At 47.0% G+C, this 26,585-nt stretch overlaps 1 protein-coding gene across 1 annotated transcript in view; it reads left to right on the top strand.

Annotated features, from left to right (window-relative positions):
• The window catches only part of EIF4EBP2 (eukaryotic translation initiation factor 4E binding protein 2), a 445,368-nt gene that overhangs the window by 402,883 nt on the left and 15,900 nt on the right, over positions 1-26,585 (top strand). The window contains exon 2 of the mRNA XM_049789246.1: positions 22,418-22,570. Within this exon, the coding sequence (XP_049645203.1) occupies positions 22,426-22,570 (145 nt within the window). The 5' untranslated portion in view covers positions 22,418-22,425. The remainder of the gene's footprint in view (positions 1-22,417; positions 22,571-26,585) is intronic.

The following is a 26,585-nucleotide window of genomic DNA, read 5'->3' as shown; positions in this document are numbered from 1 at the left end:
GATTTGGTTCTGCTCAAGTCAAAATTATTATTATTATTATTATTATTATTATTATTATTATTATTATTATTATTTTGGTTTTTGGGTCAGTCTCTGCAGCGCTTAGGGGTTACTCCTGGCTCTACGCTCAGGGGTTCCTCCTGCTTCTACATTCAGAAATCGCTCCTGGCAGGCTCGAGGGACCATATGGGATTCCGGGATTCGAACCACCGTCCTTCTGCATGCAAGGCAAACACACTACCTCCATGCTATCTCTCCGGCCCCCCAGTCAAAATTCTTGCTGTTTATTAAAACAACAACAACAACAACATTTACTTAGGGGTCGTAGAGATAGCACAGCGGTAGAGTGTTTGCTTTGCACACAGCCAATTCAGGACTGACGGTGGTGGTTAGAGTCCCGGCATCCCATATGGTCCCCTCTACCTGCCCGGAGCGATTTCTGAACGCAGTCAGGAGTAACCCGTGAGCGCGGCCGGGTGTGATCCCCAAACAAAATATAAAAAAAAATCAACCATTTATTTATTTAGGTTTGGGGGCCACACCCAATTTTGGGGCTCCAGTCCCAAAATTCTTGCTATTCCTTTTTTGGGGGGCCACACCCATTGACGCTCAGAGGTTACTCCTGGCTATGCACTCAGAAATCGCTTCTGGCTTGGAGGACCATATGGGACGCCAGGGATCAAACCCAAGTCCATCCTAGGTTAGTGCGCGCAAGGCAAACGCCCTATCTTGCTGTTCTTAAGAAAGAAAACTCTAAAAAAAAAAAAAAAAGAAAAGAAAAGGAAGGAAGGAAGGAAGGAAGGAAGAGAGAGAGAGAGAGAGAGAGAGAAAGAAAGAAAGAAAGAAAGAAAGAAAGAAAGAAAGAAAGAAAGAAAGAAAGAAAGAAAGAAAGAAAGAAAGAAAGAAAGAAAGAAAGAAAGAAAGAAAACTCTCCTTTTTTTAAATTTTTTTTTAATTATGAGAACAAAGATGCAAAGAAAGAGGACAAGGCAAAGTTACAGTGGAAGGACAATCACCCATAGCATAATTCTTAGAAGAAGTCCCCTTGCTGATATCTTAACTTTGAACTTTCAGTCAAAGAAAATTAAGATAAATAAAACAGAATCCATGTACAATTACTTTGTCCCTCAAGTCCCCAGATTGTAACACATTATTATATTTCTTAACAGCACACAAGGCAATCTAAAGCCATAAAACTACGTAACTCCTTAAACATTAGAGGCATAGTAGTTTTTACATTTCCATGTACATGTATATTAGCTTAAGTTAACCTCAAATTTTAAGTGGTTTTTTTTTTAAGGATTAGAGTCAAAGGAGCACAGTAAAAATGGTGTTAGAGTGGCAATTGTTGTTTGCATAGGCCCACCAAAATATGAGGGGAATGGAAAGGAATAACCTTGGCCTAAATACAAAGAGACCCGACCCTGAAGTTTCCTGGCATAAGACCAACTCTAGGCTCCAGGCAAACTAGATTGTCCAATCCAAGACATTGTCTGTAGTGCCAACACACTTTTATTTTTCACACAGTCTCTGTTGTTGGTATCATGTTTCTAAATTAAATATCCTGGAATCTGCATATCCTACATTGAAGTCAGGATGTGGAGCGTCTTCTTGTTTCACCTCACCATTAAAGGGCAATGCAAAGAGCCCTGTCCTGTAAGCAAGTCGTTGTTGTTGTTAAGTCTTCTCAGTGTTAAGGGAAGTCTCTTTTGAGCAGGTCGATGTCTGAGCAGTGGTAGGGTCTTCCGTGGTAGAGGATTGCTTCCAGGTGATGTTATAGACAAACCTGGATGTTTCGTGGATGGCTTCAATGAATCAGGGGTGAATGGAAAATGCCCTTTCTTCTGAGGCCTGTGCCAGGTCGTTATGTCAATGTTCAGCGTGTAAGGTTCCTTTGCACTACAAGATTTGTGTGTTCCAATCTTTATTAGATAGGAACTTATTTGTATGTATAGTATTTTCCCATTTTAATGTGCCTATGCAAAAAAGGAGCAATGCCACGTGGCGTTATTGGCGTATATGGGGGCCATAAGAACAAGTCCAACAATCCCCATGACATGGTTCAATCATAAGCATTAAACTGGGGGACTCTTTCAACAAAATTCCTTGTTGAACAGCTCATAAAGAGAAGATAAAAAAAGTGGTTAGAATCGTCATTGTATAAGAGAATATTTAGTAAGACTTATAGTTGTCAGAGAAAAAAACACAAAATATTCTAAAGAAATACGTGTCCATTTATGTCTTTTGAAACAGTTTGGGGTTATCACACACAATGCACGGCTTTGGTCTGTGATTAGGATTGTGCAGTACTAAAGTTAAAAGGAATAATGTGGGTTAGTGATGTTTGGGGGGGTGAGAGAGTTAAGGAGTAAAAATGAGCTTTGTAGGGGTGTGGGAAAGGGAAGAATACAAAATGGATATTCTGGATACGCAAAACAAACATAAAGATAAGGGATACTCTTAATACATGCAGTGCACGCGGGGGCAGTACCGCGTGGTTTTCCATATGTGGACTAGTCAGAAATTGCCAGTGACAAACTTAGTGCAACCGAGCAAATCTCAGCACACCCCAAGTTAAGACCCACCATTTCTGGCCTCCTGGGCTGGAACCCCAGAAGGCCTGGAGGCCGGGGACAGAAGGGGAAGGCTGGAGGCCTATCAAGGCTCCCAGCGCACCCAAGTTAGGGAGAAGGCCTTCCACATGGGGTCTCCCCAAACCCCATGCGGCAGGAGCTAGCCTCCAGCTCAAGAGAGGATGGATAGAGAGCCGGAAGCCAGGATCTGCCCGCCCTACACCCTGTGCCCTTCCCACCCTACAGCTGGGGGAAGGGCGGGGAAAGCTTGGGACCCCATCCAGGAGGGACCCCCCCCCCCCGACACCCACCTTGTCTGGCCGCCTGGGCTGCCACCCCCAGAAGGCCTGGAGGCCGGGGGCAGAAGAGGGGAAGGCTGGGGGCCTATCAAGGCTCCCAAAGCACCCAAGTTAGGGAGAAGGCCTTCCACATGGGGTCTCCCCAAACCCCATGCAGCTAGAGCTCGAAAACTCTCCTTTTTTTTTTTTTTTTTTTTTGCACTTAAATCCAACCTTGGGGTCTGAGTGATGCAAGGAAGAACGGATTCAATTCTCGGCATCCCATATGATCCCCCAGTCCTTGCAACCCACCAAAAATTGTTCCTGAGCGCAAGGACAAAAGTAACCCCGAGCACCACTAAATGTGGTCCAAAAAGCAAAATTTAGGGTTACAGAGACAGTAAAGACCGGAGGGAAATTGTCTTGCCTGTAGCTCAGCCAGGTTCCATTCTGGGCACCAATTCTGGGTTCCTTTCCTGACCCCACAGGGGTGATCTCTGAGCACAGAGGCACAGAGCCAGGAGTAAGTCCTGAGCATAGCTGGATTTGACACCACGGTTCCCCTGACCCCTAAAAAAAGAAAGGGATAAAGCCAAAGGAAAAAATAGCTTTCTATTAGGAGCCAAATTATTCCCAAGGTTGTTTGACAGCCTGAGACAGCTCAGAGCTGTCATGTGCAGAGTCCAGGCTCAATGGGCGTTTCTATAGGCTCCAGCCTGGAACTTCTCACTCAGGCTTCCCCTGACTCCAATCCTATCTCCTGAAATTCTTTTTTTTTTTTTTTTTTTTTTTTTTTTTTGGTATTTGGCTTTGGTTTTGGGGCATTCCCCAGTGATGCTCAGTGACCAGGGGTTTGCAAACTTTAAAACATAAAGAGCGAGGCCGGAGAGATAGCATGGAGGTAAGGCGTTTGTCTTGCATTCAGAAGGTCAGTGATTCAAATCCCGGCATCCCACATGGCCCCCTGAGCCTGCCAGGAGCGATTTCTGAGCATAGAGCCAGGAGTAACCCCTGAGCGCTGTCGGGTGTGACCCCCCCCCAAAAAAAAACCAAAAAACAAAACAAAACAAAAAAAAGACATAAAGAGCCACTTGGACTTGTATCTGAAGGAAAATAAACATGGGAGCTCAAAACCATTGTACCATTTAAAACAAATATAGCACTGCGGGCCCGGAGAGATAGCACAGCGGCGTTTGCCTTGCAAGCAGCCGATCCAGGACCAAAGGTGGTTGGTTCGAATCCCGGTGTCCCAAGTGGTCCCCCGTGCCTGCCAGGAGCTATTTCTGAGCAGACAGCCAGGAGTAACCCCTGAGCACTGCCGGGTGTGGCCCAAAAACAAACAAACAAAAAAAAAAACAAAAACAAAAAAAACAAAACGAATATAGCACTGCATACTTTGTTTCTTTTTTTGGGGGGGGGTCACACCCAGCAGTGCTCAGGGGTTACTCCTGGCTCTACACTCAGAAATCGCTCCTGGCAGGCTTGGGGGACCATATGGGATGCCAGGATTCGAACCACTGTCCTTCTGCATGCAAGGCAAACACTCTACCTCCATGCTATCTCTCCAGTCCCCATACATTGTTTCTTATCTTAATGCTATATACAGGATCATGCATGTAGCTGTCTTTGTATCTGTTCTATCTCAAGATCAAATTGACTTACACCTGCAAATACAGTCGTATTCAATAAAGATGGATCGATCACCAGGGGAGTAACAGGGAAGATAATATGATTTTTTTTTCCTCTTTGTACTTACAGAATCGTTTTGCAAAAGAATTTTGCATTGTGGTGACTGCAGACTTCAAATAATAAAAATTTATCATATCATGTCTTTGTTTGAACTCTCTCAAAGAGGGAAAGTGATACAGGGTACCTCTTTGATAAACACTGTCAACTTGCTCTGGAATGCCAAATCCTCCTCCAGCATATGCAGGGCTGTGTTTCTTTTCCCTGAAGGGTTGTATTTAGTGTGCTTAGATGTGCTGTCATGTCTACCATAAAATGTAATTTTTCCAGCCACTCTGGTTGTTCCAGGTCAGCAAAGGTGAGCTCTTTGCTGGCTAGGAAAGTTTTTACTTCTCTAAACATGCGACAAAGCGTTTTAGCACCTCGCCTCTGGACAGCCACTGTACCTTGTTGTGGAGCAGAAGGTCCACCTCATTCAATAACAAAGTGAACTGGCAGTGGTTTAAACCCTTTACCATTATCTTATTAATAATATGAATAACTACATCCATCACTTTTGTGCATTCTGGGGGAAATGTTTGAGCACACAATTCCTCTTGGTGCAGGATGCAATGTAATGACAGCAGCATTCTACCCAGAACCTTCTGCAGTAGAGCAACAAAGCCCTTCTGTGCTCCTCTCAGGTTCAGTGCCCCATCCAAAGCTACTGAGACCCAGTGGTTGGTATCTTATTTTTTTCTTTTTTAGCAGCAGAGGTAAGTGTACTACTCCCCGATCCTCTGCTAATGGCCCTGCTGTGGGAGCCGATGAAAAGGTTCAAAAGAGCTGCATGTGGCTCTGAAGCTGCAGGTTGCTGACACTGCTCAGGGACAATTTCAGCTCAGTACTGGGAGAACCATGAGGTGCGAAGGCTCAAAGCCGGTATCTCCCACATACAAAGTAAACACTCCAGCTCTTGAAGTCATCTCCTTGTTCCTTCTCCCAGGAATTTCTTCCTGAGGCTGCCTTTTCTGCATAAGCAAGACACTTCCTGAAAATAAACCATATTTTGGGACATGGTAAGTGTTCATATAAGATCATTTTTTTGGTTTGTGTTTTGGGACACAGCTGGTGGAGCTCAGGGCTTACTCTGCCTCTGTGCTCAGGTGTTGAATTAAATATTAATAATAAAATCCTTGCATGGAGTTGGCCTGGCACCTGATGCCCCTTTAGGCAACCAGGTCTGAGGGTTCAGGATAACAGTGAGGAAATTATCCACAGGCAGTCAGTTGAAATTAGGAGACAAACCCCTAGCCACCATGTGTGACTTCTAAGCTAAACAGTCTCTTTCCTGCTCTTGCAACTATCCTGTCTCTCATCTCTCCATGCTGCCTCTTCCTTGCTGAGCCTCAGTCGCTGAATTTCTCTCTGAATCTCCTCTCCCCCCCTGAAGCAACCCCTTAAATTACCAACCAGACCCCTCCCAGCTATGGGAGGGTCTCCCTCTCCAGGTGAGATACCCAGGAAGTTGAGGGGGAAGGGTAACACTCAGGAGCACTCCTAGTGAACTCAGGAGACCACATAGCAGTGGTCCTCAAACTATGGCCCGTGGGCCACATATTGTATTTGTATCTGTTTTGTTTCTTCATTGCAAAATAAGATATATGCAGTGTGTATAAGAATTCGTTCATGGGCCCGGAGAGATAGCACAGCGGTGTTTGCCTTGCAAGCAGCCGATCCAGGACCAAAGGTGGTTGGTTCAAATCACGGTGTCCCATATGGTCCCCCGTGCCTGCCAGGAGCTATTTCTGAGCAGACAGCCAGGAGTAACCCCTGAGCACCACTGGGTGTGACCCAAAAAGCTTAAAAAAAAAAAAAAAAAGAATTCGTTCATAAGGGCCGGAGAGATAGCACAGCGGCATTTGCCTTGCAAACAGCCGATCCAGGACCAAAGGTGGTTGGTTCGAATCCTGGTGTCCCATATGGTCCCCCGTGCCTGCCAGGAACTATTTCTGAGCAGACAGCCAGGAGTAACCCCTGAGCACAGCCAGGTGTGGCCCAAAAACCAAAAATAAAGAAGAAAAGAAAAAGAATTAGTTCATAAGTTTTGTTTTTACTATAGTCAGACTCTTCAATGGTCTGAGGGACAGTGAACTGGCCCCCTGTTTGAAAAGTTTGAGGACCCCTGCTAGGATGTCAGAGATTGAACCTAGTCATCACTTTATGCTGCAGGCGGCTTCTGTCCTACAGCCATCAGTGGGATTTCAGTGAATCCACTTCAGAGAGAGTGGGTTGCACAGGCGGCGAAATATGAAATATGAAATAATGAAACCACACCAAATAAATTGTATGGGGACCCGTGTCTTCAATAGACGTGAGACAAGTTTAATCTCTAGGCTGGGAGTATGTATATAAAGGGTAAAGGGACAATCATATCAAGAAGGGAATGCCCACATTTGTTTCTTTTCAAAGTACAAAAACTATCAATGTACATTGTTTGATTTTAAAACAAATACATATGCCATTAGGTGGTTTGTAATCTCAGAATAGAATAGAGTTCAGTTAGGAGCCAGAGAATAAAAGAAAGGCTAACTTCTTACATATCAAAGTAGTTCCTGGCCTTAGGTGTCATTACTGATGTAAATTAAGGGATAGCAAGAATCCTGATTTCCTTTCTAATAACAAATATCCTTAACCTAAGGGAATAGTTTTCTAGCTAAGGGCTAAGACCAACTTCCTATGGTCTGAATTTATATGAAAGGAGTACAGAATTATACCTAGTAAATTCAATAGCCTAATTCTACACTGGTCAAACCTGTTTGTTAGCAGGTATTCAAAGTGACAGGGAAAGTCCCTGAGGCAAAGGACTTTCCCTTTGCAAAGATATCCTGCTATAGTGTTCAAAGATAAGGAGAGAAGACATTGTCTTTAAGATGCTGTTTTGACTTGGCCTTTAGAAGTAAATAGGCTGACAGAAAGAGACCAAGCCTGTCTATTATTTGGTGCAGAAATTTCTCTGGGAAAAGGAATTTGATAGAGGCCCTATTTCAGCCTGTAATTTTTACAAGGGAGAGAATGTGCCAAATAAGAAATTGTAATGTCACTGACATGTCATGAATTTCAGAAATATTGCCAGTAATCCACGTAGGGGTATAATTAATGTCCACCAATGGGCCTGCTGGCTAAAATATTTCTGGGGGATATATCATCTCACTGCTCCAGGAAAATCATAACAGATAAATCTGGTGGGCCTGGTTCCCCTAAAATGGAGGTGACTAATGTCACGATGTGGCAACCTTACTCACTGTACTTAAAACAAGATTATTTGATCGGTTCAGGATTTTTGTTTGTTTGTTTTTGGGCCACACTGGGCAGTGCTCAGGGGTTACTCTTGGCTCTGAGTTCAACAGTCATTCCTGGCAGTGCTCAAAGCACATTATGAGATGTCGGGGATTGAACCCAGGTTGGCTGCATGCAAGGCCAATGCCCTGACCTATGTGCTATGACCACTGTTCTATCACTCTGGCCCCAGTTCAGGATTTTATGGATAAACTTTTGGGGCCAGGTTCAACTGGCGCACATTTGAAGTCAGTTGTTCAGCCTTTAGTTCTGGGAGAGAGTGGTGGCTGGTGGAGTAACTAGGACACATGTTCCTCCATTACAAGCAGGCTTGTCTCCCCTAGACTTGAGCCATTAATAGCGATCTTGAAGTATTGCTCAAGCTTCTGACCTTTCAGATTCACAGCTCACCCTCCTGAAACTGTGTTAGCCCCACCTAGTGGTCAGCCTTAGTCACTGGCCTGGATACCAAAAACTCATCTAGACATCCCTTGCCGGTGCTAAATTCACTGTTGGAACTCACTTGCTTCTTGGGAACAATGCATGATGGGAAATTATACTGGCTGTTGCAACCACCTGTGTAGACCAGTGTGCTAGTAGACACGTGGTAAAAGATTAAAAATTGCCTCTTAGTGGTGGGCCGGAGAGATAGCATGGAGGTAAGGCGTTTGCCTTTCATGCAGGAGGTCATCGGTTCGAATCCCGGCGCCCCATATGGTCCCCTGTGCCTGCCAGGAGCAATTTCTGAGCCTGGAGCCAGGAATAACCCCTGAGCACTGCCAGGTGTGACCCAAAAACCAAAAAAAAAAAAAAAATTGCCTCTTACAGCCCTGGTTGTCTACACCATCTTGTGGGCTGAGGTGCTGATTAGTGTGGCCGTAGGTATAAAGGCTACAAACCATGGATTTATCTTGCTTGGAAATCAGAGCATGTTATAAACCAGATCACACATATTCGATCACTAAACTGTTAACGTTTTCCTTCAACTGACTTGTTCTGTTTTCTTCTTTCTTTTCTTTTCTTTTTTTTTTTTTTTAATTTTTTGGGTCACACCCAGTAGCGCTCAGAGGTTACTCCTGGCTCCACACTCAGAAATTACCTCTGGCAGGCTCGGGGGACCATATGGGACGCCAGGATTCGAACCAATGACCTTCTGCATGAAAGGCAAATACCTTACTTCCATGTTATCTCTCCAACCCCTTGTTCTGTTTTCTTGAAAATGTTTGTTATAGGCCAGGAGAGAGAGCTCATTGGACTCAGGCTGTGCATTGCATGTAGAACACCCAGGTCCAATCACTGGCACTGTAGGGGCCCTGAGCACTTCCAGGAGGAGCATCCAAGAATAAAGATGATGGCAGCCCCCAGAGTACTGCCAACTATGTATGACCCCAAAAAATATAATAAATAAATACAGTGAGGGCTAGGGATAAAACTCAGCTATAAAGCACTTGCCTTACATATGTGAGACCCTGGGTTGGATCCTCAGCACCACAAAAAAATAAATATATAATAAAAAATTAACATTTAAGATTTAAATAAATATATACATAAAAATAAAATGAAAAGGGGGGCAGAGAGATAGCACAGCGGTAAGGCGTTTGCCTTGCATGCAGCCAATCCAGGACAGACAGTAGTTCGAATTCTGGCTTCCCATATGGTCCCTCGAGCCTGCCAGGAGCGATTTCTGAGCACAGAGCTAGGAGTAATCTCTGAGCATCGCCGGATGTAACCCAAAAACAAAAACAATAAATAAATACATAAAATACAAAGGATTGGGATTAGAGGGTTAGTACAGAAGCTAAGGCATTTGCCTTGCTGGCAGCTGATTCCAGTTCAATCCTTAATACCAGGTAAAATCCCCTAAATTCTACTAGAAATAATCCCTGAGCACAGAGCCAGGAGAAAGCCCTGAGCACAGCCAGATGTGACCCAACATCAAACATCAATAACACAGGGAGGGCATTTGCCTTGCACAAGGCCAATCCGGGATTCCCTGGAATCCCATATGCTTGCCAGGAGTGAATATAGAGCCAGAAGTAACCCCCGAGCACTGCCAGGTGTGGCCCAAAACGAAATAAATAGAAAAAAAAAAAAACAACAAAGAAATAATAAGGAGGACCAAAATTATAGTACAGAGGATAAGGCATTTGCCTTACACGAAAGTGACCAGGTTTAATTTCTTTTTTTTTTTTTTTTTTTTTTTTGGTTTTTGGGCCACACCCGTTTGACGCTCAGGGGTTACTCCTGGCTATGTGCTCAGAAATTGCCCCTGGCTTGGGGGGACCATATGGGACGCCGGGGGATCGAACCGCGGTCCTTCCTTGGCTAGCGCTTGCAAGGCAGACACCTTACCTCCAGCGCCACCTACCCGGCCCCCAGGTTTAATTTCTAACACCACAGATGGTCCTCTGAGCTCCTCCAGAACACTACCAGGTGTGGCAAAAACAAAACAAAACAAAACAAAAAACCTCAGAAAAGATAAGTAGGGCTCCAAATAAACAGAATATTTTTAAACTTTATTTATTGATTGATTGATTGATCGATTGATCGTTTTTTGGTCACACCCAGCGGTGCTCAGGGGTTACTCCTGGCTCTGAACTCAGAAATCACCTCTAGCAGGCTGGGGGATGCTGGGAATCTAGTTGCTCTACCGCTGTGCTATCTTTCCAGCCCCAAACAAAATATTTCTAAAATAATTAAAATTAACACAATGGCAGCTCGCAATGATGGAATGTGTGGCCACATAGTACGGGGGGTTAAGTCTCTTGCTTTGCACACAGCCAACTCAGCCTCAATTCTTAGCATATGGTTCTTAGAGTACCATCAAGAATGATCCCTGGGGACCGGAGAGATAGCATGGAGGTAGTGTGTTTGCCTTGCATGCAGAAGGACGGTGGTTCGAATACCGGCATTCCATGTGGTCCCCCGAGCCTGCCAGGAGCGATTTCTGAGCATAGAGCCAGGAGGAACCCCTGAGCGCTGCCGAGTGTGACCTAAAAATAAAAAGAAAAAAGAAAAAAAAAGAATGATCCCTGAGCACTGCCCCTATGACCCAAAATCAAACAACAAATGCAGGAGTACTTCATGGCAGCGCACTATTACCAACGACCATCAGATGACGCTCTCTACCGGGTCCCAACAGCACTGAAAGCATAAGGCTGCTGGGTCAGGTAGAGGCCTCAGGCCTCTAGGCACTGTATGAGAGGCCAATAAAGAAACAAATATCGGGTTCGGAGAGATAGCACAGTGGTTTTGCCTTGCAAGCAGCCGATCCAGGACCCAAAATCGTTGGTTCGAATCCCGACGTCCCATATGGTCCCCCGTGCCTGCCAGGAGCTATTTCTGAGCAGATAGCCAGGAGTAACCTCTGAGCACCGCCGGGTGTGCCCCCCCCCCAAAAAAAAAGAAAAGAAACAAATATCATGAGTCAATTATGTATCTGTAAAACAGGGGTGAAGGACCCAGAGGCAAAAACATCTGTCTTGCAGATGTAAAACCTTAAGTTAGATACCCCATGCTGCCCATATACGCTGAGCACTGTCCAGGTATTACAAAGTGCATGGAGTGTGTGATCTTTGGAACACAGCCAGATGTATGCACTACAGCGACCGTGTGTGTGTGTGTGTGTGTGTGTGTGTGTGTGTGTGTGTGTGTGTGTGTGTGTGTGTGCAAGCACGTGCAATAAAAAAGGGGGGAGGGGAAGATATAATGAAAAGCAACCTCAGTTGTTTTCATTCTTTTCGGGAGTGGAGATAGGGAACAAACTCAGAGCCTCATACATGTGAACACATGCTCTATCCCTGTACACTATTATGAAATTCTAGCAAATTACTGTTGCTAATTAAAGCAGTGGCCATGGATCAAAGCTGGATCAGCCACATGCAAAGCAAGCACCTTCTGTGTTGTTCTTTCTCTAGGTTACCTCAGATGCTTTTTTTTTTTTTTTTTTTTTTTTTTAAATTTTGGAGCAGATCTAGCAGTGCTTAAGGTTTACTCCTGGCTCTGCACTAAGGAATCACTCCTGATGATCCTCTGGAACCAGATGGGGTGCCAGGGATTGAACATGAATGGGCTCCGTGCAGGGCAAGAGTCTCCTACCCACTATATTATTGCTCTAGCGCTCCCAGATGTTTCTTTTCTTTTAAACTTTCCAGCTATGCCCCGCAGTGCTCAGAACTTACTCTTGGCTCTGTTCAGGGATCATTCCTGGTGCAGATCAGGGGGCCATATGAGGTACTGGAGATTGAATGGGGTTGGCTATATGCAAATCAAGTGCCCTACCCACTGTACATCCTACCCCATGTATTTTTTTTTTTTTTTTTTTTTTTTAGTTTTTGGGCCACACCCGGCAGTGCTCAGGGGTTACTCCTGGCTGTCTGTTCAGAAATAGCTCCTGGCAGACACGGGGGACCATATGGGACACCGGGATTCGAACCAACCACCTTTGGTCCTGGACCGGCTGCTTGCAAGGCAAACACCGCTGTGCTATCTCTCCGGGCCCATATTTTTGGTTTTTTGGCGCCAGAGATTGAACCTAGGTTTCTGCCAATGTCTCCAAGAAAATGGCTGTTATGCGTATATGCAAATATTTGGTGTGCATATCGCAAGTGTTTGATTTGTATATATGCAAGATGTTTAGAAAACTGTTTATTCCCACAGGCTGATGTCCTAATAATTAGGTAGAAGAGCAGACAGTCAGCAGGTCTGCCTCCCTCTGCTCTGACAACTGCTCAGGAGGAAATGATATTTGCATCACAGAAGAGTATTCAGTTTAGAGAGACAGCACAGAGGGAAGAGCATTTGCTTTGCACTATAGGCCACTCAGGTTCCTGACATCACATGTCCCTAAGCCCCACCAGGAGTGATCCCTAAACACAGAGCCAGAAGTATATCCTGGGCACAGTAGTTTGTGGTCCCCCCAAAACTAACAAAAAGAATATTAATTTCCTTTCTGCTGTCTACATCAAAAAAGACAAGCAGACTTCCAGTGCCAAGCTCCACACACTTCCTGCTGAAATGCCTGGGTGCTTTGAGGAGACAGTATTGGGATGGAGCAGGCCTCAAGGATGTTCTCCCAGATCCAGGCCTGGGACACTAGACACTTGGAGATTGGACAGTAGTTAAGCTGCCAGCCTTGTATGTGGCCAGCCTGGATTTGATCCTCAACACCACATAGGGTCCTCCTAGCACAGCCAGGAGTGATCCCTGAGCACCACTGGGTATGGCCTCCCAAACAAAACAAAACAAAATTTCTAAGTTTAGTGTTTCTAGAAAAATGTTATGTTGAAATCCCAAGGTATTTTTTTTTAAAATATGAGCCCATTAGGGTGTTGGAGAAGGGAAGGAGCAGGTGGTGCCAGGCCAGCTCAGGGCCTCTCACATCTGCCATCATCTGAGCAAAGGTAGTTGTGGTTACTATACTGAGGGACAGTTGGGCCATACCCTGGTACTTGGGAGCTACTTCTAGCTCTGTGCTAAGGGACCCCTTTCTGATCGTATTCAAGGAATCATACCAGGGATCAAACCCAGGGCTCCAGCATGCAAAGCACATGTTTGCAGTCCCCCCCATAGAATTTTGTTTTTGTTTTTGGGTCACACCTGGCGTTGCTCAGGGGTTACTCCTGGCTGTCTGCTCAGAAATAGCTCCTGGCAGACACGGGGGACCATATGGGACACTGGGATTTGAACCAACCACCTTTGGTCCTGGATCGGCTGCTTGCAAGGCAAACGCCGCTGTGCTATCTCTCCGGGCCCTCCCCCCCCCCATAGAATTTTCAACAGAGGTCGCTCATTTGAGAATTTGGAGCAACACAGGACTCAAATCAAATGTATCTGCAGCAACCAAAGGTGGAATCCCACAATGTTCTACACAGGGAGACAGAATTCTACCCAGCAAGCACTCAGCTACTGAGTGATCACAGATCTAATACTTCAATGATGCGAGTGTGTGTGTGTGTGTGTGTGTGTGTGTGTGTGTGTGTGTGTGTGTGTAGAGACAGACAGAGATTGAGCGAGATGGGAGAGAGATACAGAGACTGGGGGGAGGCAGGAATCAAACCTGGGACCTCACATATGCTCTACTTTTAACCTACTCACCAAACCTTCAAAGATAGCATGGAGGTAAGGCGTTTGCCTTTCATGCAGAAAGTCATTGGTTTGAATCCCGGCATCCCATATGGTCCCCCGTGCCTGCCAGGAGCAATTTCTGAGCATGAAGCCGGGAGTAACCCCTGAGCACTGCCGGGTGTGACCCAACCCCCCCCCCCCAAAAAAAAAAAGAAATAACAACCAATGAGTTGAAGTTAAAGCATAGTGGGTAGGGCATTTGTTTTGTATACAGCTGACCCAGGTTCCATCCTTGGCATCCCAAATGGTCCCTAGAGTCCATATGGAGCGATTCTTTTTGTTCTGTTTTGTTTTGTTTTTGGGTCACACCCAGCAGTGCTCAGGGGTTACTCCTGGCTCTATGCTCAGAAATCACCCCTGGCAAGCTCAGGGGACCATATGGGATTCGAACCATCGTCCTTCTGCATGAAAGGCAAACACCTTACCTCCATGCTATCTCTCCGGCCCCATATGGAGTAATTCTTGAGCATGGAGTTGGGAGTAATCCCTGACTGCCACCATGTGTGGTCCAAAAAACAAAGAATGAAAAGCCAACCAATGTAAGGACTTCAAACAACACAGTATCTCAGCTCCTGTGAGTCAGGTGTCCTGGCATGGTTTAGCTGGGCCGCCTAAGAACCTGCAATCAAGGCGTGACAGAGCCTGTGTTCTTACATGAACACCCAACTCAGGACAGTCCAGCTCCAGGCTTGCACGGGTGCTGGCAGTCTCTTCATTCTTGGGGTGGGAGGAATCAGGCACTCTTGTTTCTGCAGAGTCAGCAAAGGTTGGGGGCACAGGGTGCTCTTTCATTCAGATGCAGACAGAGCCTTTTGTAAGGAGTAACGAGTCAGATTTTTTTTCTTTTCTTTCTTTTTTTTTTTTTTTTGTTTTTTGGGTCACAACGGCAGCTCAGGGGTTACTCCTTGCTTTATACTCAGATATCGCTCCTGGCAGGCTGGGGGTGGGGACCATATGGGATGCTCGGATTCAAACCACTGTCCTTCTGCATGCAAGGCAAAGCCCTACCTCCATGCTATCTCTCTGGCCCCTCTCTTTACCATATGCTGTCAGATAGAAGGCTACACACACACACACACACACACACACACACACACACACACACACACACACACACACACACACACAGGTAAGGATTAGAGGTCTTGCCTTAAACTTGCACAATTGTGAATTTCCAGGTAAAGGAAAGAGCATATGCCCTTGAGCCCCACAATGAGTGACCCCTGAGTGCAGAACCAAGACTAAGTCTTGAGCATTTCTGGTATGACTCAAACCCCCCCACCCCCCAAAGCATGTACCAAATTCTGTGGGTGTGTTGCATGAAGCTTTTGCTCCTTTGGGGGGGGTTTGGTTTTTGTTTTTTGGGTCACACCTGGCAGCGCTCAGGAGTTATTCCTGGCTCTACGCTCAGAAATTGCTCCTGGCAGACACGGGGGACCATATGGTATGCTGGGATTCAAACCACTGTCCTTCTGCATTCAAGGCAAGTGCCTTACCTCCATGCTATCTCTCCAGCTCCAAGCTTTTGCTCCTTTTAACCTGCAGCCAGGGGGTACTTGCTCAGAGAAACCTTCTACTAAATATCTACTAAATAGCAAACAAAAAGACAGGAAGATCAGATGTTGAATCAGAGCTTAGAGGCCTTAACAAATGAGCCCCAACAGAAGCCTTTTTTTGTATTTGGTAGAATAGCACCTCCTAAACAGTGTTCAGGGGATGCTGTGGACCATGCCCAGAAACTCTCAGTGCAAGAGCTTGAGGAGATGCTGCAGTGCTGGGGCCCCAGGCCACTTCACAGATGATGCTCAGCAGCCTCCAAACCAGCACGTCATGATCCTTTGGGACTGTGTGGTGCCTGCCAGGGATCAGAGCAGGGACAGCCACACCTTAACACTTGCACATTCCTCTAGTCCTCACCCTCCTCTCCGTGTGTGTGTGTGTGTGTGTGTGTGTGTGTGTGTGTTTGATGCCAGAAATCAAATCAGGGCCTTGCACCTGCACAGTAAGTGCCCCGCCAGCCACCTCCTCATGAGGGTCTTTTAAGTGATTTTGAAAGAACTGTGTCTCATTTTATAGTCTGTCTCTTATCTGCATCACGTGATGAGGAATCTTCCAACTGAGACAGGGCTTATTCTTGGTGTCACCTCCCCACCAGCCATCCAAAATCACAGCCCCTGCTGAACTGAATGTTTGCCCTCACCACACTCCTTCCCCTTCCTGCCCTGGTGCGTGCATGGGTTACTCCTGGCTTTGTGCTCAGAAATCACCCCTAGTAGGCTCAGGGAACCATATGGGTTGCTGGGAATCGAACCGAGGTCCGAGGTCCGAGGTCTGCTGGGGTTGGCCACATGCAAGGTAAATGCCCTACCGCCCTGCTATCACTCTGGCCCCTGCCCTGGTGCTTTGTTGTTGCTGTTGTTTTGGTTTGGGAGTCACACCCAGCAGTCCTCCAGGGTTTATTCCTGGTCTCTATGCTTAGGTATCACTTCTGGTGGGGCTGAGACGACCATATATGATACCAGGGATAAAACCTGTGTCAGCCGCATGCCAATGCCCTGTCCACTGTTCTATATTGCTTCAGCCCCACTGATGCTTTTTGTTTTGATGCTGGGTCACATCCAGCAGTGCTCTGGCCTTCCTCCTGGTTTTATGCTCAGAAGTCCTTTCTGGCGGGCTCGGGAGACCATATGGAATGCCAGGGGTGGACCTGGCCTTATTCCCCTGCACTATCTCTCCAGCTTCACTAGTGCTAGTTCTTGTCCTGCTAGATGACTTACCTTTATTCCCACAAAACCCTCTGTCAATGCAGGCCTTCTCCTTTTCAGCTGAGGGAACAGGTTCAAAGCTCATGCCCAGGCACCCCAAACTGGCAGAACAGCCAGCGTTGGAGCCAGGCATGCCTCTGCATGCGTGTTCTCAACTACTGTGGGAGGCCAGAGAAAGTTCTAGAATGACCACAGGTGACCTAGGGCATGTTCATTTCTCCGATGCTGCTTCTCTGTGAATCTTCATAATAACACCCTCCTTGTAGAGCAGCATTTAGTGATAAGGTTGCCAGAAAGCCTAGGAAATCCTAACTCAGCCTGACTGCCCGAAGTAGGTATCTTTGATGGTTATCGGCTTTGAAAACACTTTCTGTCTATGATGTTGCTAGAACTCTGAAAATGGATGTGGCTCATCCCTATGGGAGTTGGACTGAAAGCTAAAGAAGAGTGCCTGGGGCCACCTTGTAGACCCAGGCCCAGAGAAAGAGCAGCTGAAAGCCTGAGCACTGGTCCCAGCTTCCCCTGAGCTCTGCAGTCTGACCAGCTCCCCTAGGAGTCCCTGTTTCCTTATCTGTGAAATTAGAGTAATTTGCAGCCTACTGCTTGCAGGGCAGGCCCTTAATAGCCCAAAAGTGCTTAGCAAAGTGGAAAAGCAGCCTCCAAAGGAAAGGGCAGGTCTCTTTAGGATGATACACATCTGGGTGGGTTCATTATGGAGGGTACTCACCAGTGTCCCTTTGTCTTTGGGAAAGACAAAAATCTCAGAGGCATCTGGTGAGCATAGTGGGTTTGCTGTGACAGAGAAAGTTTGCTGAGCAAAGGCAAAGGGTCAACTCCTAAACACTAAAAGGCAGGAAAGGAAATAAAGGAAGAAAGACCTCTGTGATAGCACAATGGGGAAGGGCATTTGCCTTGTATGTGGCTGACCCGGGTTCTATCCCTGGCATCATATATGGTCCCCTGAGCCTACCAGGAGTAACTCCTGAACACTGCTGGGTGTGACCCAAAAATCGAAAGAAGAAAGAAAGAAAAAAAGGAAGGAAGGAAGGAAGGAAGGAAGGAAGGAAGGAAGGAAGGAAGGAAGGAAGGAAGGAAGGAAGGAAGGAAGGAAGGAAGGAAGAAAGATAGAAAGAAAGTGAAAGAAAAAGAAAGAAAGAAAGAAAGAAAGAAAGAAAGAAAGAAAGAAAGAAAGAAAGAAAGAAAGAAAGAAAGAAAGAAAGAAAGAAAGGAAAGAAAGAAAGAAAGGAAAGAAAGAAAAAGAAAGAAGAAAATGAAGGGGTGATTGGGGCCAGGAATGTGACTCAGTGTTTAAGTTAGAGTAAGAGCTGGGTGGGGGGGCGAGAGAGAGAGAGAGAGAGAGAGAGAGAGAGAGAGAGAGAGAGAGAGAGAGAGAGAGAGAGAGAGAGAGAGAGAGAGAGAAGAAAGGCAGGAAAAGAAAAAGAAAAGGGATGTGGGCATGAATCTGACTGTGCTATGAACTGGGCAAATTTTCTTATTTTTGTGACTGGCATGTAATTGATGACCATGTGGCACTAGTGCTTGTGTCTTTTGTGCACTGCAGAGGGAGGAAATTGAGAGATGGGCATTTCTCACAGTCCTTGGCAGGCAGCAAGACCTCCTGTTGTGCTTGAGATCCCATCAGACAGATGCCTAAGACCTGCACTCAGAATTAAGATGGCCACACTGTTCCAAGTTTACAGGCCTGGTTCTTACAGGCTCTGTCAGATCCGAAGCTAAGAGTTTGTCTGTACCTCCCTGTACTGGACCATGGATGGCCAAAAGTGTGGCCACAGCTGGGACAAAAGTGATTTCTTTCTCCATCCCCTAACTCTGGCCCATGCTCTTTCCCAGGCTCTACGTCCACACTACAGAGTACTGTGAGGGCGGTTCCTGGCCCAGACCCTCTTAAACAGTTAACTATGAATGCAAAGTGAAATACCATCAGGCAGGTGAGGAAAGCATCTCTGCGTGAAAAACTAGTCGGCAAGAGGTAGAAAAAATAAGCCCGCAGAACAGAGAGACAACACAAGGCTCAGAAAACTACTTCAGGAGGCCAGAGCTATAGTACAGTGGTAAGGCCTTTGCCTTGAGTGCAGCCAATGCAGGACGGATGGTGGTTCGAATCCCAGCATCCCGTATGGTCCTCCGAGCCTGCCAGGAGTGGCTTCTGAGTGTAGAGCCAGGAGTGACCCCTGAGCGCCACCAGGTGTGACCCAAAAACAACAACAACAAAAAGAATACTACTTCAAAATGAACAAGGTTCCAGAGAGATCAAAGTCTATTGCATTGGGGCCAGAGAGATAGCACAGCTGTAGGGCATTTGTCTTGCTTGCAGTCGACCCCAAAGGGACCTGGTTCAATTCCCGGCATCCCATATGGTCCCTCAGCCTGTCAGGGATAATTTCTGAGTGCAGAGCCAAGAGTAACCCCTGAGCACCGCTTGGTGTGACCCAACAGCCACTTAATCGATTAATCAATCAATAAAGTTTACCCCAAAAAAGTGTATTGCAATGAGGCCAGGGTGATAGGACAGCAAAGAGGGTATTTGCCTTGCACACAGTAGACCCCATTTCGATACCCAGCAGTCTATATGGTCCCCAGAGCACAACCAGGAGTGATTTCTGAGTTCAGAACCAATAACCCCTAAGCACTGCCGTATGTGGCCCCCAAATAAAACAAAACAAAAAGTCTATGGCAGGGGCCCAAGTGACAGCGCAGCGGTAGGGCATTTGCCTTGCACATGGCCAGGATGGACTATGGTTAGATTCCCAGCATTCCCCCAAGCCTGCCAAGAGTGATTTTTGAGCACAGAGCCAGGAGTAACCCATGAGTGCTGCCAGTGTAAACCAAAAAACAAACAAACAAAAAAGTCTAATGCACTTTGGAAGATGGTTTTGTCAGTGGCTCCCAATGAACTCTGACTTCTGGCCTTAGACTTGTCTCACACACACACACACACACACACACACACACACACACACACACACACACACACACATTGATTCAGATCATTCTCATGTGATTTATTTGGGTCAACCTGATGTGAACAAATGAGCAAGGAGCACCTTAAATGGCTTCTCTGAAATACTGAGGCTTCCTGACTCATAGTATTGTGGATGACATTATTAATTCATTTTAAATTTTTGGAGGAGCCATACCAGTAGTGCTCAGGGCACTACTTCTGACTCTGTGCTCAGTGGTCAATCCTGGCAATGCTTGGGAGAACCTATGCAGGGCCAGAGATTGAGTATGTAATTTTTTTTTTTGTTTTTGGTTTTGGGGTCACACCTGGCAGTACTCAGGGGTTACTACTCCTGTATCTATGCTCAGAAATTGCTCCTGGCAGGTTCGGGGAACCATATGGGATGCCGGAATTGGAACCACCATCCTTCTGCATGCAAGACAAACGCCCTACCATCATGTTATCATATTTATTTTCATAAATTCTCAGGCCTGGAGAGATAGCACAGCGGTGTTTGCCTTGCAAGCAGCCGATCCAGGACCAAAGGTGGTTGGTTCGAATCCTGGTGTCCCATATGGTCCCCTGTGCCTGTCAGGAGCTATTTCTGAGCAGACAGCCAGGAATAACCCCTGAATACCGCTGGGTGTGGCCCAAAAAACCCAAAATAAAAAAAATTCTCTATGAAACCTTCCTTCAAAGAGTGGGACCTAGATTCCCCTCACACAGAATGTCAGTGGCACTCAATGACTTGATTCTGGTGACTATAATGTGGTATCTTACAATTCTAGGTCCAGAGTTACTGTAACATCTTTTTCTTTCTTTCTTTTTTTGTTTTTGGGTTACACCCGGCAGCGCTCAGGGGTTACTCCTGGCTCTATGCTCAGAAGTTGCTCCTGGCACGCTTGGGGGACCATAAGGGATGTTGGGATTCAAACCACCATCCTTCTGCATGCAAGGTAAACGCCCTATCTCCATGCTATCTCTCCGGCCCAACTTCTTTTTTTTTTTTTTTTTTTTTTTTCACTCCCAATATTCAGTCAGTCTAGGAGGAAAGGTTCAGTGGGCATGACAAGGGCCCAGCAGTACAAGGGCCACCAAGGCAGTGCTCAGAAGAGACATATAAGCCCAGGGACCAAACACTGAACCTCACATGTTTTCAGTCCTTTGAGCTAGGTAACCCAACCCCAATAGTTGGTTCCTTGTTCTTGCTCCTGAGTTCATCATTCTGGAAGGATCCAACTGCCCCTTCACAGGAGGGACCACTTGAGTAGTAAGTCTTTTTTTTTTGGTTTTGGGGCCACACTGTTTGACGCTCAGGGGTTACTCCTGGCTCTACGCTCAGAAATCGCTCCTGGCTTGGGGGGATCATATGGGAGGCTGGGGGATCGAACCGTGGTCTGTCCTACGGTAGCAGATACCTTACCTCTAGCACCACCTTCCCGGCCCCAGTCTTTTTTTTTTTTTTAACATTGAAATCTTTATTAAGAATATAAATCGGGACTGGAGAGATAGCATGGAGGTAAGGCGTTTGCCTTTCATGCAGAAGTTCATCGGTTCGAATCCCGGCATCCCATATGGTCCCCCGTGCCTGCCAGGAGCAATTTCTGAGCATGGAGCCAGGAGTAACCCCTGAGCACTGCCGGGTGCGACCCTAAAACAAAACAAAACAAAACAAAAAAAGAATATAAATCACGGGGCCGGAGAGATAGCATGGAGGTAAGGCGTTTGCCTTTCATGCAGAAGGTCATCGGTTCGAATCCCGGCGTCCCATATGGTCCCCCGTGCCTGCCAGGAGCAATTTCTGAGCATGAAGCCAGGAGTAACCCCTGAGCACTGCCGGGTGTGACCCAAAAACCACAAAAAAAAAAAAAAAAAAAAAAAGAATATAAATCATTTGGGGCCAGAGAGATAGCATGGAGGTAGGGTGTTTGCCTTGCATGCAGAAGGACGATGGTTCGAATCCCAGCATCCCATATTGTCCCCCGAGTCTGCCAGGAGCGATTTCTGAGCATAGAAGCAGGAGTAACCCCTGAGAGCTGCCAGATGTGACCCAAAAACCAAAAACCAAAATATATATATGTCACAGTAGTCTTTCTTTTCTTTTTCTTTTCTTTTCTTTTCTTTTTTTATAATAGCTCCTGGCAGGCACGGGGGACCATATGGGACACCGGGATTCGAACCAACCACCTTTGGTCCTGGATCGGCTGCTTGCAAGGCAAACGCCGCTGTGCTATCTTTCCGGGCCCTATTTTTTATTTCTTGATGAACATGCATCCCATAGTTGACATAACTGATCATAACACAACTGTTTCAGGAAGTCTGGGGCCAGCCCGCGAACACGTGGTCCGGGGCAGGGAGGCCCGACCACGCCCCCGCAGAAGACCACGCCCACGCGCGGATAACCACGCCCCTTTCTGGGTGCCCACGCCCATACACGGCACTTCCGGGCCGCGCTCCCTCCGGCTCCCGCCTTGGCCCGCTTCCGGTCGATCGCCGGGGCCGCTCCTGCTGCTGCTGCTCCTGCTGCTGCTGCTGCTGCTGCTTCTCCTGCTGCTGCGGGATCTGCGGGCGGAGGCGGCGGCGGCGGCGGCGGCGGCGGGAGCGGAGCGGGACCGGGACCAGGAAGCAGGAGCAAAAGCGTGTGCGCGGAGCCTCCCGGGCCCAAAGCCGCCGACGCCGCCGCCTGCTTCGCCGCCCGCCGGACAAAGCCCAGAGCCATGTCCTCGTCCGCCGGCAGCGGCCACCAGCCCAGCCAGAGCCGCGCCATCCCCACCCGCACCGTGCCCATCAGCGACGCCGCGCAGCTACCTCACGACTATTGCACCACGCCCGGGGGGACCCTCTTCTCCACCACGCCGGGAGGTGAGTGGCTGGGGTGGGGGGACTCTGCACTCGGGGGCCCCCAGCCGGGCTTTTGCAAGGCCTCTTGCACGCTTGGGCGCGTGCACACACACACACACACACACACACACACACCCCTTGAACGTGGCTGGCTGCCTGCACCCTTGCAACCTGGGGGGGCCTGGAGCTGGGGGTTGCAGAGCGCCTGATTGCCTTTGACAGCTCAGATTCCTTCCATCCAGTTTCCTACACCACCACCACCCCCCATCACGCGCCCCCCAAGATCTCGCCTCCCGCCCCGCCGTGATTCGTTTGCACACCGGGGTTTTTGCCCACCCTCCTGTTGGCTCTGCTTTTTTTGGGGGGTGGGGTGGGGTTTGGGTCACTCCCGGCAGCGCTCAGGGGTTCCTCCTGGCTCTATCTAGATTGTCCTCTCATTCTAGAATGTCAGTGGCATTCAGTGACTTGATTCTGGTGGCTATAATGTGGTGTCTTTCAATTCAAGGTCCAGAGTTACTGTAACTTTCTTTTGTTTGTTTGGTTTTTTGGGTCACACCCGGCTGCGCTCAGCGGTTACTCCTGGCTCTATGCTCAGAAATCTCTCCTAGCTGGCTCTTTCGGGGGACCATAAGGGATGCCGGGATTCAAACCACTGTCCTTCTGCATGCAAGGCAAACCCTCTATCAGGGGTCCTCAAACTTTTTAAACAGGGGGCCAGTTCACTGTCCCTCAGACCATTGGAGGGTCTGATTATAGGAAAAACAAAACTTATGAACGAATTCTTATGCACACTGCATCTATCTTATTTTGCAATGAAGGAACAAAACAGATACAAATACAGTATGTGGCCCGCAGGCCATAGTTTGAGGATCACTGCTACTTTCATGCTATCTCTACGGCCTCAGTTGGCTCTGCCTTTTTTGTAGAGGATGTTTGTGGTGGGCCTTTCGAGTGCAGTGCTCAGATTGGAGTGCTAATGCTTTCAAAATGCCTTGGGGACTGATCCCCAGGCCATTTTATTTTTTAATACTAAAAAGGAAGTTGTGGAGGGGGATGATAATTTGCCCCTCGGTTTCCGGGAGGGCTTGTTTTGCTGCTCAGATCACCTAAGAGGAGGCTGGAGTGCGGAGCTGGGAAGCCTCGCTTTATGCTCCCCTGCTTTTGACAGCCTTTATTGGGCCACCGACTGCCCAGACTGAGGTGCCAGATGAGTGAACAAATCCTGCTCAAGTAATAAATAGCTAAGGGGAAAGGTTGGTGGGCGTGTTGGCAGCCTGAGCCCTGGAGTTTGGTGGGTGCCCCAGCGGTGATGTGTTTGTGTGTGTTTGTTGGCGTGGGGAAGGTTCCTTGCTTGTCAAAATGCAATCCCAGACTGTTGACAAGGAGCGACACTCGGGTAGAGGTGAAGCAACTTGTTCAGGGAAAAGGGAGTGCAAAGGTTGGCCCCTGCCTGGGCATGTGTCCAGAGGGAGGAGGAGACAGGGCAGTCTTGAGGAAGCTGACGGAGGCCACAGTGTTTTTCTTTGCCTTCAACTTCCCTTTTGGGGACTGGAGCAGTTTTGGAGGAGGGCCCTAACTTGGCATGAGGTTTGATACCTGGTTCCTCATATGAACCCCCTTAATCTCCCACCACTACTAGTGATTTTCTTGAGTTCAGATCCAGGGTTAAGCACACCAGGTGTGGCCCCACAACAAAACAAACCACTCCCTTTTTGCCTGCTCTGCTGGCAGTCCCTGGCTTCCTTAGTTTACCCTTCTCAACGGTTGCCTGACAGTTAGCAGGTTGGCCTGGGCGTCCGTTGAGTCACTTGCACAATAAATGGCAGGATCCCAGCCCAGGGCACAACAAGGCACAGAAGTTTTGGCAAGTTCAACAGAGGGCCCCAATCAGGCCATGCTGGGATGAGGGTAGCCTCTTGTGACCAGGGTAATGATAAGACGCTTTGCACAGCAAAATCTGCTGCAGACACAATTGTCTTGAACTTGCAGAAATGGCTATTTTCTCAAGATGGAAAGAGATTGATAACTTAACTACAGTCTTAGCGATCTGAGCCTATGGCCCCTGATACAAGTACCTTCTGCAAGGGAATCTTTCACCCGCTTAAGGTCTGGTATATTCTCTCCTCACTTTTCATTTTTATTTCCCAAATGAAGTATGGTTATCATTGGCCCATGGTCAGGTACATGAATTAATGTGACTGTCCTGGCTTTGGATGGATCTTAAACTCCTGGTGGAACTGGAAGTAGAGAAGTTTTATTAAATTCAGGAACAAAAAGTACTTGAGTCAGGCGCTTAATGATTCACATTTAGGGCATGGAAACATTTAGGAAAAGGATTGTAGGCATTTATGGGAAATGTGTTGAGTGGGAAGGAAGGGGAGTGGTATTTCCTGTCTCCGACTTCTGGAAACCTTCTGGGGTATCTCACTCATGTCCACATTCCAGGGTAGCACTTGACTGCTGAAGGCCACAAGTGGCCAGGCCAGACTGGGAAAGTAGCAAATAGAGAATTTCCTCCACCCCACCCCTTTGCACGTTCCCCCCCCCCCCACACACACACACAGTGAGAGGCCTTTATTTATTGGGGGATCAGATCAGTTCCCTCTTCAGGATCCTTCTCAGATTTGGTTTGGGAAGGAAAGGGGGTTGGAAACAAATATGATGTGATGTCTTCAATGCCTTATATTGTTTTTTTAATAGGGTTAGAGGAAAATTGTTTGTTTGGGGGCCAAACCTTGGTGCTCTGGGGTTACTCCTGGCTCTTCATTCAGGAATCATTCCTCATGGGCTCAGAGGACCCTATGGGATGCTGTGGACTGAACCCAGATCAAACGAGTACAAGGCAAAGCGCCTCCCAGCTGTGCTATCACTCCAACCCAGAGTGTCCTGTTGGCCCAGACGCTAAGAGGGTTGTGGGGTCCTCCTTCAGGATAGTGGGTGCACAGATTCTGTGATAAGAAAACAGACCATACTCAGAAGTGTGCATCTGAATCAGATATATTGAAGATTACAGTAGGATAGTTAAGCAAGATTTTTGCAAGTCATAATTTTTTGTGGTATGTAAAAAATTCACATCTGTTTTTCTGCAGAGTTAAAAATACACTTTCTTGTTAACAAACGTTTAGATAACTGTCAGTACATTCTACTTAATCTACAAGCTTCTTTACAATAGAGAGATTGTATAGGCTTTTACTTTAGTGCTTCAACAAATAACCAAATTTCCTAAGTGTCTTCTAAAATCTGACTAAAAGGGAAAAAAAAATTTTTTTTTTTGGTTTTTGGGTCACACCCAGCAGCACTCAGGCGTTTCTTCTGGCTCTACACTCAGAAATCGCTCCTGGCAGGCTGGAGAGACCATATGGGATGCTGGGATTTGAACCACCATCCTTCTGCATGCAAGGCAAATGCCCTACCTCCATGCTATTTTTCCAGCCCCTAAAAAGATAAATTTTAAGGGACAAAGTCTGACTGAAAAGACAAGCTTAATTAAAAGGGCAAATTGGGGGCCGGAGTGATAGCACAGTCTTAGGGCATTTGCCTTGCATGCAGCCTACCCAGGACAGACCTGGGTTTGATTCCTGGCATCCTATGTGGTCCCCTGAGCTTGCAAGGAGCGATTCCTGAGCACAGAGCCAGGAGTAACCCTGGCTGAGTGCCACCAGGTGTGGCCCAAAAACCAATTAATTAATTAATTAATTAATTAACAATCCATTATTACTCCCAGGCCTAACCTCGGATGTTATTTTCGAGGTAAAAGATTAGCAAGTCACTAGAAGTCCCTTATGCATCAGATATGTTCCAAAACAAACATTCCTTTCATCTGAGAGTATAGGGCAGCTAGCAGAGCAATAAGGCACAGGACATTCTATTAATAACTGTTATTGAACTAACTAAATAACCGTCAGTTATTTCAGCTTCAATATGTTTCTCGATGCTAAGTTTGCCAGGTAAAGAGGTAAATGCTCAAATATATACAGACTTAGCACAGCAGAAGGGAGATCCATATTTTGGCCAAACAAATGTTTACTGTCAATAA

The sequence above is a fragment of the Suncus etruscus genome, chromosome 15 (genome assembly GCF_024139225.1).
Source record: "Suncus etruscus isolate mSunEtr1 chromosome 15, mSunEtr1.pri.cur, whole genome shotgun sequence".
NCBI lineage: Eukaryota > Metazoa > Chordata > Mammalia > Eulipotyphla > Soricidae > Suncus > Suncus etruscus.
This window is presented reverse-complemented; position numbering and strand designations above follow the sequence as displayed.